The sequence below is a fragment of the Ciconia boyciana genome, chromosome 26 (assembly GCF_034638445.1).
Source record: "Ciconia boyciana chromosome 26, ASM3463844v1, whole genome shotgun sequence".
Taxonomy (NCBI): Eukaryota; Metazoa; Chordata; class Aves; order Ciconiiformes; family Ciconiidae; genus Ciconia; species Ciconia boyciana.
Genome location: NC_132959.1, coordinates 3305100 through 3320170, shown reverse-complemented (window position 1 = coordinate 3320170; position 15071 = coordinate 3305100). Strand labels below are relative to the sequence as shown.

General features: G+C 71.8%; 3 protein-coding genes across 9 annotated transcripts; 1 reads left to right on the top strand and 2 right to left on the bottom strand.

The window, feature by feature from the left end:
• Positions 1–118: 118 nt before the first annotated feature.
• On the top strand, positions 119–3196 carry PPOX (protoporphyrinogen oxidase). Of its 5 annotated transcripts, none has more exons than XM_072846749.1 (12): positions 119–352; positions 467–601; positions 1067–1182; positions 1255–1387; positions 1481–1625; positions 1716–1906; positions 1964–2054; positions 2132–2250; positions 2365–2478; positions 2556–2705; positions 2807–2849; positions 2925–3196. In XM_072846749.1, the coding sequence occupies exons 1-12, from the start codon at positions 266–268 to the stop codon at positions 3059–3061; spliced, it is 1461 nt and encodes a 486-aa protein (XP_072702850.1). In that variant the 5' UTR covers positions 119–265; the 3' UTR covers positions 3062–3196. The 5 variants fall into 5 exon arrangements, with proteins under 5 accessions (XP_072702850.1, XP_072702851.1, XP_072702849.1 ...); XM_072846751.1 differs by having other exon boundaries at positions 120–352; positions 1994–2054; XM_072846750.1 differs by lacking the exon at positions 2807–2849 and having other exon boundaries at positions 1994–2054.
• Positions 3110–5990, bottom strand: B4GALT3 (beta-1,4-galactosyltransferase 3). Of its 3 annotated transcripts, XM_072846753.1 has the most exons (7): positions 5872–5990; positions 5442–5782; positions 4852–5087; positions 4579–4769; positions 4374–4496; positions 4069–4173; positions 3110–3990 (listed from the first exon to the last, which is right to left on the bottom strand). In XM_072846753.1, the coding sequence occupies exons 2-7, from the start codon at positions 5695–5697 to the stop codon at positions 3495–3497; spliced, it is 1407 nt and encodes a 468-aa protein (XP_072702854.1). In that variant the 5' UTR covers positions 5698–5782; positions 5872–5990; the 3' UTR covers positions 3110–3494. The 3 variants fall into 3 exon arrangements, with proteins under 3 accessions (XP_072702854.1, XP_072702855.1, XP_072702856.1); XM_072846754.1 differs by lacking the exon at positions 4069–4173 and having other exon boundaries at positions 5442–5934; XM_072846755.1 differs by lacking the exons at positions 4069–4173; positions 4374–4496 and having other exon boundaries at positions 5442–5935.
• A 2215-nt stretch (positions 5991–8205) lies between these two features.
• ADAMTS4 (ADAM metallopeptidase with thrombospondin type 1 motif 4) lies at positions 8206–12101 on the bottom strand. Its single transcript, XM_072846640.1, has 9 exons — positions 11793–12101; positions 10843–11166; positions 10477–10609; positions 10217–10387; positions 9845–10131; positions 9568–9754; positions 9280–9455; positions 9033–9208; positions 8206–8944 (listed from the first exon to the last, which is right to left on the bottom strand). Exons 1-9 carry the CDS (start codon positions 11937–11939, stop codon positions 8536–8538), a joined length of 2010 nt encoding a protein of 669 aa, XP_072702741.1. The 5' UTR covers positions 11940–12101; the 3' UTR covers positions 8206–8535.
• Between the last annotated feature and the right edge of the window lie 2970 nt (positions 12102–15071).

Genomic DNA, 15071 nt, shown 5'->3' with positions numbered 1-15071 from the left:
GGCCCCCGTAGCGTGCCGGCGGGCGGTCCCCGCGCCTGTCCATCAGGGGACAGCGCCGTGCCATTGGCGCGCCGCGCAGTTTGCCCCGCCCTCTTCCCCTGTCAGTCGCGGAGAAGGGGCGGGGCCTGCCGAGCCCGGGCTCCGGGAGAGGCGCGGGCGGGAGGAGCCGGGGCCGGGCCGGGCCGGGCCGGGCCGGGCGGGTCCGTGGGTGCTGGTGCCCCGGCGCTCAGCACGGCCCCGCTGCCCCGCCCGCCCCAGGTCCCTCATGGCGCCGACCGTGGCCGTCGTGGGGGGCGGCATCAGCGGCCTGGCCGCCTGCTACCACCTGGCCCGCAGCCCCCGCCCGCCCAAGGTGAGCGCGGGCCCGTGTCCGCGGGGGCCGGGCTGTCCCGGTGGCTTTGTCCCCTCCCTGGGGGGGCCGGGATCCCCGGCCCCGGTGTCCCCGGGGTGACCGCGCTGTCCCCAGGTGCTGCTGCTGGAGGCCAGCGCCCGGCTGGGGGGGTGGCTGCAGAGCACCCGCACCGCCGACGGGGCCGTGTTCGAGCACGGGCCCAGGGGCATCCGCCCCGGCGGGGCGGTGGGCGCCGACACCCTGCGCATGGTAGGGGGGCTCGGGCGGGGGTCGGGGGTCCCTGGGGCTTGGTTCGGGGTGCCAGTGGGGCCCCAGGGTGCTGGGGCCTGGAGGGTCCCTGGGCTGGTCCAGGCTGCTGGAGTCCGGGGGGGGGGGGGGGGCGGGTCCCTGGGTGGGTGCTTGGGCCGGGGGGGGGGTGTCCCTGGATGGATCCCGGGGTCCCTGGGGGCACGAGGGCACAGGGGTCCCAAGGTGCAGTGGGCCGGGGAGGCCCCGGGGCTGGCTGCAGGGTGCCGGGGGTCTCTGGGTGCAGGGTGCTGGGGGACAGGGGTCCCTGGGTGGGTGCCAGGGTATGGGGGGGGGGTCCCTGGGTGGGTGCAGGACACTGAGGTCCGCTGGCTCCCTCTGTGGGTGCCGAGGTCTGGCCGAGGCTGCCCCAGGGCAGGTCCTGTGCCCTCTGCCGTGCCCCCCCCCGTCCTGCCCGTGTCCCCGCAGGTCTCTGAGCTCGGCCTGGAGGGTGATGTCCTGCCCGTCCCCGGGGACCACCCAGCCTCCAAGAACCGCTTCCTCTACGCCGGCAGGGCCCTGCACAAGCTGCCCTCGGGCCTGGGGTAGGTGCCCACCCCGGTTCCGCCCCGGTGCCACCCGTGGGCCGCCCTCCCCTGAGCCCTCGGTGTCCCCAGGGGCCTGCTGCGGCCAGTGCCCCCCTTCTCACGGGCGCTGCTCTGGAGCGGGGTGCGGGACCTGCTGGCTCCAGCCGGGACGGAGCCCGATGAGACCGTGCACGCCTTCGTTCATCGCCGCTTCGGCCAGGAGGTGGGCGCCTGCGCCGGGCGATAGTGCTGGGGGCTTATCAGGGCCCGGCACGGGCCGGGTGGGGACCGGCCTCACCCCACCATGTCCCTGCAGGTGGCCGACATCGCCGTGGACAGCCTGTGCCGGGGGGTGTTCGCCGGGGACTGCCGGGCACTAAGTGTCCGCTCCTGCTTCCCCACCCTCTTTGAGGCCGAGCGGCACCGGCGATCCGTCCTGCTGGGGCTGGCGCTGGGTTCCGGTGAGCACCAGGCAAGGGGGATGCGTGCAGACACACGCACCCCAGTGCCGCCGCTACGGCACGTGCGGACACCGGTGTTGTCACCCACAGGGAAAGAGCGCGGGGCCGAGTCCCAGCTGAGCCGGCGGGCACGGGCCGAGCGCTGGAGCCAGTGGTCGCTGCGGGGTGGGATGGAGAGCCTGGCCGAGGCGCTGGTGGCCTTCCTGCGCCCACGCGGCGTCGAGCTGCACTGCCACGCGCCCCTGCGCCGCCTGCGCCGCTGCCCCGACGGCCGCTGGCAGGTAGGGCCCTGGGGTGGGGGGGTAAGGGGTGCTGACACGCCTGGGTCCCCTTCCCAGTGCCCCCCCCCACTGCTCTCCTTCCCCCAGCTCACCCTGGCAGATGGCACCGTGATGGCCGACCACGTGGTCAGCGCCCTCCCGGCCGCAGGTAGGGCTGGGGGTGCCCGGGTTCCCCCGGGGCAAGGAGGAGGGGGGGAACCCCCCTGACATCCCCTCTCCTCCCAGCCCTGGCTGAGGTCCTGCCGGCCGAGGCCGAGCCGCTGGCACAGGAGCTGCGGTGCATCCCGGCCGTGTCGGTGGCCGTGGTGAACCTGCAGTATGAGGGCGTCGCGTTGCCTGTCACGGTAAGAGCGGCGCCCACGGGTGATGGTAGCACCCATAGGTGTCTCCTGGCACCCACGGGTGTCTCCAGCGCCCACAGGTGACTCCATCCCCCTCATGCTGCTGCTCCTGCCCAGGGCTTCGGGCACTTGGTGCCCTCTTCCGAGGACGCCTCCCTCCTGGGCATCGTCTATGACTCGGTGGCCTTCCCCCAGCACGACGGCACGGGGGCTGCCTCGGTGCGGCTGACGGTGAGCCGCTGGGGATGGGGGGGGGGGAACACAAGGATGATCTGGGGGGGGCTCACGGTGCTGCTGGTGCCGTGTAGGTGATGATGGGAGGCACCTGGTTTGGGCAGAGCTTTGGGGACCCAGCGGCAGTGGCACCGGCACTGCTGCTGCAGCGGGCGCAGGCGGCCGTGCGGGAGCAGCTGGGCCTGGAGCCGGCCCCGACGCGCTCCATCGTCAAGGTGCACCAGGTGGGTGACAGCACCGTGGGGCGGAGGGCTCGGGGGCGGGGGGGGGGCGGGGCGGTCCTGAGTGGTCCCACAGGGCTCACCGGCTGCTCCCCCCCACCCAGGCCTGCATCCCCCAGTATACGCTGGGCCACTGGCAGCGCACAGGTAAGTGGGGGGGTGGGGGGCTGGGGGCCCCCAGGCCCCCATGGAGGCACCCACTGCCCATCCCGGTCCCCACAGAGCGCATTAGCTGCTTCCTGGCAGAGCAGCGGCTGCCCCTCAGCCTCATTGGTGCCTCCTACACCGGTGTCTCCGTCAACGACTGCATCGCCAGCGCCAAGGCGGCCGTCGGGCAGCTCCTGGGGCAGCCACGCTGAGCCCTGGCTTCCCCACGTCCCCACCCGGCACCCAGCAGCCCCACGGCAGTAGGACAAAGTGGTCTTTTTAATTGAAAAACCCTTATAAAGGTCCAGGGAGCAGCTCATAAATAGAATAAATAACCGTGTGCTGGCAGCGCAGCCTGTGGCCGTCTTTGGGCACCCGCAGCCCTTGGGGTGGTGGGGCCGGGCAAGTCCCTAGCTCTCCCTGCACCCCATTCCCAGGGGGTGCCCCCCGGTACCAGGCACCGGCCCCACGGCCAGCAGCTCCCCAGCGTTTGCCCATGGGGCTCGTTGCTCCCCTCAGTCTCTCCAGCGAGGCCACAGCGCCACCAGCCTGGCCGTGGCTCCCCCACCCTGCATATGACAGGGGTCCCTTCCTGGTGCCAGATCATGGCAAGTAGAGTTCGTGTGGGTCCACAGTGGCCAGCGGCTAGCGGGCACCCTGCGGCAGGGTCTGGTTGTCCCCACGGGTGGGCAGGGTCCCCTCCTCCTGTGCTGCAGCCGCACCAGCGCTGCTCTCCAGGTGGGCATTGCCATCCCTGGCAGCCTTGGGGCTGTGCTGGGTGATCCCCGGTGCCGGTGGGGAGCCGGCACCGCCCTGGGTGCCATTACCGGCCAGCGGCTGCTGCATGGTGGCCATGGGCAGCCGGGGGTACAGCGACAGCCCCTGGTCCCCCCATCCCGCAGCGTCCCGGGGCAGCTTGCGCAGCATCTCCTCCCGGAAGAGGCTGGTGCTGCTGCGGTACCTCTGGCCCTCGTGGCCCGGCACTGGCCCCCTGCGGCCCCGGCCGGCACGGGGATCCGTCCCGATGTCCACCGTGATGTTGGTGTAGAGCGGGTGGAGGTGCTTGGCCAGCAGCGTGTAGGTGAGGGAGTTCATCCCGTCCTGCGTCCACATCCGCTGCGTGCGGATCAGCAGGTCGAACCTGGAAGGGACAAGGGAGGGGGAGCGTCACCACCGAGCCCCCCGTTGGCCCCTCCACGCCCCCCGCCAGCCCCCCGACCTGTGGGGGTTCTCCTCATTGCCTTTGTCGCTCTTGTGCTTCACCATCTTGTAGTGGCCGATGGACATGGGCGGGCGGGCGATCTTCATGCCGGCCAGGCGCACCCTGCGGACGAGCCCCCATGTCACCCGAAGGTGCCAGGACACGGGGACGCCGTCTGCAGCCCCCCTGGTGCAGCAGCAACAGCCCCCGCACGCTCGTCCTGCGCAGTGGTGCCATCCCAGGGCCCGGCAAGTGGCTGGTGCCTCCTGGCAGGACATGGACGTGGGTGACGGTGAGACCGGCAGGTCCCCACAGCGTCCTACCTGGTGGCGATGTCGTCATCCTCGCCGCCCCAGCCCCAGTACTCGTTGGGGAAACCGTTGATCTTCATGTACTGGTCGGGGGTGAGAGCTGAGACCCCCCCGAAGTACTGGGGGTACGGCAGGCTGCGAGAGGGGGGGCAGACGCTGAGCCCAGGCCAGGGCCCATCCCCTCGCTCCCAGCTCGCTCCCCGCCCCGGTCACCCACCTGTATCCGAATTTGTTCATGGCGACGGAGACATGTCTGGGGTTCCAGGGGTCGCAGGTGTAGAGATTGTGGTCATTCTCGGGGATGAGATCAACATCGTGGAGGAAGAGGCAGTCCCACTCCTCGTCCTTCAGCGCCTCCTTCACCCCCACGTTCAGCAGCTTGGCCCGGTTGAAGGTGGAGTTGCCCGCCTGCGGAGAAAGCCGGTTGGCAGCAGCAGCCCCCGGCACGAGCCTGGCGCCCGGCAAAGCCCCTGGTGCCCGCCGGACTCACCTGGTGCACGACGTAGATGCCATACTGGAGCTGCTGGCGCTGCAGGAAGGGGTGCAGGTAGTAGAGGAGGTGGCCCAGGTGGGTCTCGCGGTTGCGGTGGGGGATGATGACAGCGGTGCGGGACCGGGGCTCGCAGGTGGAGGGTTGGTACCGGCCACCCTCCTGCACCGCCGGGTTCTTCGCCCGGATCTGCTCCAGCGTGGGCACGCGGCTGAAGCTCACCGTCAGCGGGCCGACTGCGCGAGGGGAGGCAGGGGGCTGGTGTGGGCCGGCACCCGCGGGGGGGGTGTGGATCCCCGGGGCCGCTCCCCCCTGCCCCGAACCGCGGGAGCCCCCCACCCCCCGGGCCGGGACCGGCCCTGCCCGTCTGCCCGGTCAGTCCGGTCTGGCAGCTGCGGGGCCGGTTCTTCCCCGGGGCGGGCCGGTCGCTGCCCCGCCACCTCCCGGGGTCACCCCCCGCCACGGCCGCCTTCCCTGCTCGACCGCGGCGGGCAGGAGCCGGGCGCGGCGGGACAAGGCCCGCCGCGCCGGGCGAGTCCCGTCTCCCCCCCCCCAACCCGCGGCGCCCGGGACGGCGGCCCCGCACTCACCGAGGAAGGGCGACCGCTCGGGGCAGAAGGGCAGGGGCTGCGCGGGGTCGGGGCGGGCGGGCTGGCGGGGCAGGAGGCGGCTGAGGTTGGCGTAGACGTCGTGGGTGCGGGAGTAGTCGAAGACGGGCCCGGCGGCGCGGCCGAAGAGGGAGGTGAGGTTGCGGAACCCCCCCAGCGAGAAGTAGGCGACGAAGGCGAACTGGCAGCCGACCAGCAGGGCCAGCGTGCAGGGCCGCTCCAGCAGCCGCCGCAGCATGGCGGGGCCCGGCCCGGATCACCGCGGGCCCGGATCACCGGGGGCGGCTGGGGGCGTCGAGGGGGCCGGGCCGCATCGCGGGGCGCTGCGGGAAGGGAAGGGTCAGGCCCGCGGGGGGCGGGGGGGGGTGGGGGGTGAGCTCCGGCCGCGGCCCCGCCCGGACCCCGCCGGTACCTGCGGGCGGCGGGAGCGCCTCAGCCCCGCCCGGCCGCCGCCGCCGCCATCTTGGAACGGAAAGACAGAGAGTGCGGGGTGGGGCGTGGCACGTGTGGGCGGAGCCCCCTGACGTGACGGGTGTAAGGGGGCCGGTCCTGCGGCGGTTCCTGCGAGCGGGGTCGGGGGGGGAGGGAGGCAGGAGGGGGCGGTGCCACCCGGGCCGTCGAGGCGGGCTGGGCCCCGGGGGTCCCGGCTGGGGGTGGCAAAGGGCGACGAGGTTCCGGGTGGCGGGGAGGGGAGCGGGCGGGGACCCCTCGGGGTGCCGGGTGGGGAGGCGGGCTCCGGGCGGGGTGCGGGGTCCCGGGGCCGCGGCGGGCGGCAGGACCCGGGGGAGCCCGAGCCGGCGGCGGGGCGGGGGGGGCGGAGCTCCGCAGGGGGCGCGTCCAGCTCAAGCCCCGCCCTACCCCGTCGCCGCGGCAACCGCGCACGCCGCCGCCCCCCCCTTCAGCGCGTCGGTCCTGCCCCCGCTGTCGGCGTCACGGCGGGAGCGCGCTCCGATTGGGTGCGGCGCGCGGCCGGAAGGGGTGCGGCGGCCCCTGCTCCCCGCCGGCCCCGCCGTGCGGGCCCGCGTCCTGCCGCGGCCGGGGCCGCCGGGCCCCGGTGCCACGCGTGTCCCCTCCCCGCGGCGCCGTGCTTCCTCCGCGCGGCCCCGCCGCTCCCCTCCGGCCCCCGGGGCTGCTGGGGCGGAGCGGCCCCCCCCCCGCGTACTGCGTGTGTCGTCCCCCCCCGATCCCCGTGGGGTCCTCGCTCCCCGTGGGGCAGCCCCGCTCCTGGGTCGCTGGCCGGGCTCTGCGGGCACAGGGCTGGGGCTCAGGGGGACGGCGGCGTGCCCAGCCCCGTAGCAGCAGGCGGGTGGGTCGAGGGGCCACGGTGTGGGTCGGGGGTGCTCGCTGCCTGCGGCCCCGCCACTCGCTCGGTGCCAGGGCTGGCCGGTCTCCACGCCGCGGGGCGGGCGCTGGCCGCCTGGCCGGGACCGGCGGGCAGGAGCCCGCAGTGGTGGCGGCGGGAGGAGACATCGCCAGCAACCGCGTCCGGACGTGGGCAGCGCCGGGTCCCGTCTCCGTGCTCTGCAGAGGAGCTCACCTCGGGAGGGGAGGACCGGGGTGGCAGCGCCGTGGCGGGACCCTGGGCCTGCCTGGGTGCAGCGGGGACGGGCTCTGGGCTGCCCCGCGTCGGCCCCAGCCCCCGGCCCTGCTCTGGCCCGCAGCCGCCTTCCCAGGGCTCGTCCTGCTGTCGGAGTCCCTTCTCTTCGGGGCCTTCATCACCACCGTCGTGTTTTATGACCGGGTTAGGGGGGCCGTGGCGAGGGCATTGGGGCAGGTGGGGGTGGCTGCGTGCCAGCGGTGACATCCCCATCGCCCCCAGGTCACGTCGATCATCACAGACGAGACACCCCCGGAGCAGCTCCGCAATTGGGGGCTGAAGGAGACGAGCCCCCCAAAACCCAAACTGGCGCTGCTGCAGGAGGTGTTCGGGCGAGGTGCGTGGGGCCAGGCAGGTCTGCGGGGCCGGGGCCCAGGCCCCCAGTGCAGCTCGCAGCTCTGCCCTTCCCTCTGGCCGGGCTTTGTGCTCTGCTGGCTCTTCCCCTGGAGCTGCAGCCCCCCCCCGGGCGCAGGCCCCGTGTACAGCCCCCCGCCCAGCCGCTATGGCTGAGTTCCCCACGCCTGGCGTGCAGGAGGATGCTGGAAACGCGCCGACGGCAGCTTCGCGCCAGGATGCGAAGCCACAGTGGAGCTTCACCGCCTCCGTGCCTGGCAGCATGAGCCCTCTGCCCCCCCCGGGGGTGAATCTGCCACCCCCAAAGCCTAGGCACCCGCCTGGCACCACCGAGCCGGCACGGTGGTGAGATCCTGGGGCTCCCTGGCACAGCGGGTTCCTGTCCCCACCGTCCCTGGGGTGCAGGGCTCCACAGGGGCTCAGGGGGGGATTTTCCACCCCGGGACGTCTTTGGGGTGGCCTGGCAGCGTGGTTGGGCCCCGTGTGCCCGTGGTTCCGGCTGCAACTTCGAGAGACAGGTACAGACCTGTGCCCGCCCCGAGGGGCTGCGGACGGCTGGGAGGAGCCACCCAATAAAGTCCCATTCTGGGCAAGGCTGGCAGTGCCCTGTTCTTGGGGGACGAGGGGGTGCCAGTGGCACCCTGGGGGGCAAAGACGCCAGGGAAAGATGCTGGGGATGTGCTGGGAGCAGTTAGGGAGGGTTAACGCAGCCGCAGCTGCGCCCGAGGGATGTTGCCGTGCCTGGCACCGCCGCGCTGATCACCACACACCACGCCAGCAAGCTCCATAAATAGCTTTAAATAACAGCGCTGCAATAAATTACAGCTGGGCGGCTGCGCCGGGGGGGCTGCAGCCGGGGTGGCGTGGGGAGGGGGGCCCCTGGGGCCTGCCCAGGGGGTCACCCCGCTCTGCCCACGGCGGGGCTGAGGTAGACTTGGTTACCTGCACCGGGGCTCGTCCCGTGCGTGGCACGAGCCTGCCGGGGCTCTGCCGAGGGGCTGCCCAACACCGTCCCATGGACGGTGCCCCCGCTCCTGGCGGGCAATAAATAACCAAATAAATAGGCGCTGCGGGGCCACCGGGATTGCTCCCTGGCAGAGCTGCGTCCTGGCCGGGCTTGTGCCACTACTTGTCACGCCACCGGCTCCTGAGAATCTCCAGGATCTCGGCTTTCTGCTTCTCCCAGGCCGCCGATGGGCGACTCTGCGCCCGGGGCACGAAGAAGCTGTATTTCAAGCGTGGCGGGTGCCGCTCGTCTACCACCAGTGCCTGCAGCACCAGGGGCTCACGCAGCGGCCCCCGGCCCACCAGCGTCTCGGTGGCCGCAGTGGCCCCGCTGTAGCGCAGGGTCACACCGCCTGCTAGCACCACGTCAGTCGGGGAGGGCACCAGAACGTAGCCCCCGTTGAGCAGGGAGCCGCCAGCCGGCCGCCGCAGCGCCAGGAAGACGTCCTCGCCGCCCACCGCCGAGATCTGCCGGACCAGGAGGTGCGTGGCACCCGCTGGGATGGTCACCACGTCGTTGTAGCCATAGCTGTGGAGCACAGCGGGGTTGGAGGGGGGATGATGGCAGCCTGCAGGTGGCATCCCCCCCACCCCACCATCGCTGTTGGGGTGCATACCGGGGTTTGGTGAAGGAGCCGTAGACCTTGGTGCAGCCGGAGCCATCACCGCCACATGTCATGCACTTGTCAAACTTCTTCTTGGAGCCGATAACACGGTCGCAGCCGGCAGGGATGCAGTGGCCCTGCACACACACCCCCGTGCTCTCGGGGGAGCAGGGCGTCCCGTCGACCACCTGCGGCATGGCACGGCCTCAGCACCCGCCGGTGGCACCCCGGGGTGCACGGCGGGCAGGGGGACACTCACCCTCGGCTGCAGCACGTGGTAGTAGCCCAGGGTTTGGGACTGGCAGGTCAGCTTGCACCGGTCCCGCTCGGGGACGCCGCTGTAGCGTGGCACCCAGTCCAGGGGGGCTGGGAGCCCCTTGACGAGGTCGGGGCGGTGGTTGTAGGCGGCACATTGCTCCTCCCGGAAGGCGAGGGCTGCCGGCAGAGGTGAGGCACAGTCAGCACCGGCGGCAGCCCCCAGCCCCCCGCAGCCTGTGCCGGGGCCTGGTGCCATCCCCACTCCCTGCCCCCCACCGGCCCCACTCACGGGTGCTGCCGGGACACTCCTCCACGTTGCAGGACTGGAAGCGGGTGCGCTTGCCCTCGCAGTACCGGCCACCATGGAGAGGTGCCGGCGCAGTGCAGTTGCGGTGGGAGAGCTGCACGCCACCGCCGCAGGTCCGGGAGCACCCGCCCCATGGCCCCCACGGCCCCCAGCCGCCATCCACGGGCGTCTGCAGCCAGAAAACAGTAGGGGAGTCAAACCGGTGCTGGTGGGTGAGCGCCCACCCCACCACCCACCGTGCTGGCCCGCCGGGACTCACGGTGAGCTCCTGCATGCGGTCGATGCTGACGCAGAGCCCGTCCATGCAGGCTCTGCCCGGCGCACACGGTGTGCCATCGGCCCAGGGGAAGTGCTTTGTCTGGCAGACGGAGCGGCCGCCGGCGTGGCCGGTGCACCACAGTGAGGCGCAGGGCGGCTGCAGGTCACCGCAGTGCCGCGAGTCGGGCCCAAAGGCAAGCTGGCATTGCCGCAGCAGGGGGTAGACACTGCCCGGCAGCGCCGAGGGCAGCTGCAGCCACTCCGGAGGCTTGTCCAGGAGGCAGTGACCTGCGGGGAGGTGACACCGCTGCACGAGGGGTTCCCCAACGGCGCCAGGACCCCCCACACCGGGACCCCCCAGGCCGGGTCCTACCATGGCCGCTGTCCAAGAAGTCGGTGATGAAACGGGCGCTGCATGGGGACCACATCTCCCCTGGCTCCAGTGAGGAGAGGACGGGAGCCATCACACGGCGGGTGGCTCCGGAGTGGCTGTTCGGCTCCCGGCAGGGCTGGGAGGTGTCGTGCAGCATATTGAAGACGTGACCTGTGCCAGGGGATGGTGGCATCAGCCCCAGGGGGGCTCACGGGTGGCAGCGGGTCCCCCCCTCCTCCCCGCTGGTCCCCACCACTCACCCAGTTCATGGGCAGCCGTGAATGCTGACTGGAGCCCATCGTCCTCCACGATGGCGCAGCTCCGCTCAGGGTCACAGACGGTGCCCACATCGGCCATGCCCAGCGTGGCGCAGGTGGCTGCCCCGCACAGGTCCTGGGGGCAGGCGGGGTGTGGGAGGAGCTCGGAGCACCCCCAAACCCAGCCAGCCCCCAAACTCCCTGGGACGGGCCCTGGGGACCCCGCCAGCCCCCAAAACCCGTGGACACCCCAGAGGCTTAGCCAGCACCCAAGCACCTTGGTGGTTACCTAGTCCCCAACCACCCTGCAGGGACCCCGAAGAGGCCTGCACCTCCCTCCAGACCCCCCAGCTGTCCGTCCCCCCCCACCTGCCGGGTGAAGAGGATGGCCGTGTCGAAGTGGAGGGGACTGTCCTCATCGGGGACGTTGAGTCCCTTCTGCCACTGGCAGAAGTTGCGGAGCATCTGGGCAGCGTTGGGGGTGGCGGGGGGCCCGGGGGTGCCCTGGCCCAGCACCACCAGCCGTGTCACCCGCAGCTCCACTGGGTTGCCCAGGCTGCCGTGCCGGAAGGACCGGGCGGCTGCTGCCAGCACCGTCAGCAGGTACCGCCGGAGCCCCGTGCCGTGGAACCGGGCCATCGACTCGTCCGCCACCACCAGCATTTCCACGTACCGCGGCACCGAGGCGAAGCGCTGCCGGGAAGCAGGGCGTTGGGGCAGGGGACCGGCGCCGGCCAGTGTCCCCCAGCGCCGGTGGCACTGTCCCAGTGCCCCCCGGCACCCCCCACCCCATGCCGGTGCCCCCCAGCACCGTGGCCGTGCCAGCCCAGTGCACCGCACCGCCTCCGGGCCCCGCACCAGCCCACGCCAGTGTCCCCCCTCCCTCCCTGCAGGGTCCCGGCTGCCCGCGGCCCCGGTCGCCTCCTCGGGGCGGGTCCTGGCCCTGCTCCGGGAGGCGGAGGGGAAGCCCGGCCCGCCCCTGGCCCAGCCCATCCCGGTCCATCCCGGTCCAGCGTGGCCCGCCCCATCCCGGTCCATCCCGGTCCGGTGTGTCCCACCACATCCCGGTCCGGTGTCTCCCGGTCCATCCCAGCCCATCCCGGTCCGGTGTCTCCCACCCCAACCCGGTCCATCCCGGTCCAGTGTATCCCGGTCCATCCCTGTCCATCCTGGTCCGGTGTGTCCCGCCCCATCCCGCCTCATCCCGGTCCATCCCGGTCCGGTGTCTCCCACCCCATCCCGCCTCATCCCGGTCCATCCCGGTCCATCCCGCCCCATCCCGGCCCATGCCGGTCCGCCGTGTCCCGGCCCGGCCGTACCTTGGCTCTCCTCGGGGCTGGCCCCACGCGGGACCGTGTCCCGGCTCCGTCCGCTGCCGTTACGGGACACGGGGGGCCGGGGGCGGTCCCGGCAGCGGCGGCAGCGGCGACAGCAGCGACCAGGAGCGCCAGGAGCGCGCGGCGCATGGCCCGGGCACCGCGACAGCACCGCGACCCACGACAGCGGGACCCGCCGGCTCTGCCCCCGCCGCCGCCTTTTAACGGGCGGGAGAGGCGGCCCTGGGCGGGCGGGGCGGAGCGGGGCAGCCCCGGCGGGGGGAACCAGCCCCCCCGGGCCGTTCCGGGAAGGCAGAGCCGGGTCCCCAGGGAGCGGGGCCGGGCCGGGGGACCCCCCTCGCCGGGATCCCCTCACTGGCATCCCCTCGCCGGCCCCCCCCGCACCGGGACCCCCCTCACTGGGATCCCCTCACCGAGACCCTCCCCCACCAGGACCCCCTCACCGGGATCCCCTCACTGGCATCCCCTCACCGGGTCCCCCTTGCTGGGACCCCCTGCACCGGGATCCCCTCACCGGGATCCCCTCACTGGGATCCCCTCACCAGGACCCCCCTCACCGAGACCCCCCCTCACCGGGACCCCCTCACCGGGGCAGCTGTGGGGCACCCCCGGGGCGGCAGGGGCCGGGGTCGGGGTGGGCGTCTGCTGGGGGCAGCCTTGGTGTGGCCGGGGTGGGCGTCGGGCTGGGGGCACCCCGGGGCTCCCCACCCTGCAGCCCCCGCTGCCCTCTAATACCCCACTGCTCCCCCCCAGCCCCTCCATCCCTCTTCATCCTCTTCATCCCAGTCTCTTCCCTCCCCTCCATCCCCGTCTGTTCCTTCCATCCCTGCCTGTCCCCTCCAATCCTCCTCATCCTCTTCATCCCTGCCTGTCCCCTCTGTCCTTCTCCGTCCCCTCCATCCCAGCCCGTCCGGTGTCAGCCCCTACGTCCCTTCCCCATGTCCGCACTTCCCAGCAGGGCAACCCGCTGTGTCACTCCCCGAGTCACCTCCTGGCCCCCAGCCCGGCCGGGCAGGACGGGCCGCATCCTGCTTCCTCCCTTCTCGGAAAGGGGGGGCTGGGCCCGGCCGCCCTTCCTGCCCTGGCACCCCCAGCACCCAGCACCCCAGTCTGGGGGAGCCCCGCGTGGCCCCGGGGGCCGCCATGCGGGTGCCGGTGCCGGTGCCATCCCCGCTGTCCCTGGGAGAACAACAGGGTGACGCGGCCCACACAAAGGGAGCCGGCAGCACCCGGCGCCGCTGCACAAAGGACCTCTGTGCCGGTGCCGCAGCGGTGCTCGGCTGCACCCATGGGACCCCGCCGGCACTGCAGCTGAGCCTGGCTGGGACAGCACCTGCCCGGTACCCACCCGTGCCCGGGCGTGGTGGAGCCGGCAGAGCCCACCAGGAGCCCACCACCGCCCTGGCACCTGCTGCGGCCGGCACATGCAGCATCTGCTGGGCTCCAGCATCTGCCACAGTCAGCATCCGGCACAGCCAGCATCGCATGGGCTGTGGCATCCGCCAGCTCCAGCATCCGGCACAGCCGGCATCCCATGGGCTGTGGCATCCGCCAGCTCCAGCATCCGGCACAGCTGGCATCCCATGGGCTGTGGCATCCGCCAGCTCCGGCATCCGGCACAGCCAGCATCCCCGGGATCTGGCATCTGCTCTGGCTGACATCCGCCACCTCCGGCATCCACCACGTGCAGCATCCACCACCTCTGGCATCTCCAATATACCCCAAATCCAGCACCTCCAGTTCCAGTATCCCCAGTTCCAGCACCCCCAGCTCCAGTATCCCCGGCTCCAGTATCACCAGCTCCAGTACCCCCAGCTCCAGTACCCTCAGCTCCAGTATCACCAGCTCCAGCACCCCCAGTTCCAGCACCCCCAGCTCCAGTATCACCAGCTCCAGCACCCCCAGTTCCAGCACCCCCAGCTCCAGTACCCCCAGCTCCAGTATCCCCAGCTCCAGCACCTCCAGTTCCAGTATACCCAGCTCCAGCATCCCCAGCTCCAGTACCCCCAGCTCCAGCATCCCCAGCTCCAGTATCCCCGGCTCCAGTATCGCCAGCTCCAGCACCTCCAGTTCCAGTATCCCCAGTTCCAGCACCCCCAGCTCCAGTATCACCAGATCCAGCACCCCCAGTTCCAGAACCCACAGCTCCAGTACCCCCAGCTCCAGTATCCCCAGCTCCAGCACCTCCAGTTCCAGCATCCCCAGCTCCAGTATCCCCGGCTCCAGTATCACCAGCTCCAGTACCCCCAGCCCCCGCACCCCCAGCTCCAGCACCTCCAGTTCCAGCATCCCCAGCTCCAGTATCACCAGCTCCAGTATCACCAGCTCCAGCACCCCCAGCTCCAGTACCCTCAGCTCCAGTACCCCCAGCTCCAGTATCCCTAGTTCCAGCACCCACAGCTCCAGTACCCTCAGCTCCAGTATCCCCAGCTCCAGCACCCACAGTTCCAGCATCCCCCGCTCCAGCATCCCCAGCTCCAGCACCCACAGCTCCAGTACCCTCAGCTCCAGTATCCCCAGTTCCAGCACCCACAGTTCCAGCATCCCCAGCTCCAGCATCCCCAGTTCCAGTATCACCAGCTCCAGTACCCCCAGCTCCAGTATCCCCAGTTCCAGCATCCCCAGCTCCAGTATCCCCAGTTCCAGCACCCCCAGCTCCAGTACCCCCAGCTCCAGTATCCCCAGCTCCAGCACCTCCAGTTCCAGTATACCCAGCTCCAGTACCCCCAGCTCCAGTATCCCTAGTTCCAGCACCCACAGCTCCAGTACCCTCAGCTCCAGTATCCCCAGCTCCAGCACCCACAGTTCCAGCATCCCCAGCTCCAGCATCCCCAGTTCCAGCACCCCCAGCTCCAGTATCCCCGGCTCCAGTATCCCCAGTTCCAGCACCCCCAGCTCCAGTATCCCCAGTTCCAGCACCCACAGTTCCAGCATCCCCAGCTCCAGCATCCCCAGTTCCAGCACCCCCAGCTCCAGTATCCCCAGCTCCAGTATCCCCAGTTCCAGCACCCCCAGCTCCAGCACCCCCAGCTCCAGTATGACCAGCTCCAGCACGCCCAGTTCCAGCACCCCCAGCTCCAGTACCCCCAGCTCCAGTATCCCCAGCTCCAGCACCTCCAGTTCCAGTATACCCAGCTCCAGCATCCCCAGCTCCAGTATCCCCAGCTCCAGTATCCCCAGTTCCAGCACCCACAGCTCCAGTATCCCCAGCTCCAGTATCCCCAGCTCCAGCACCCCCAGTTCCAGCACTCACAGCTCCAG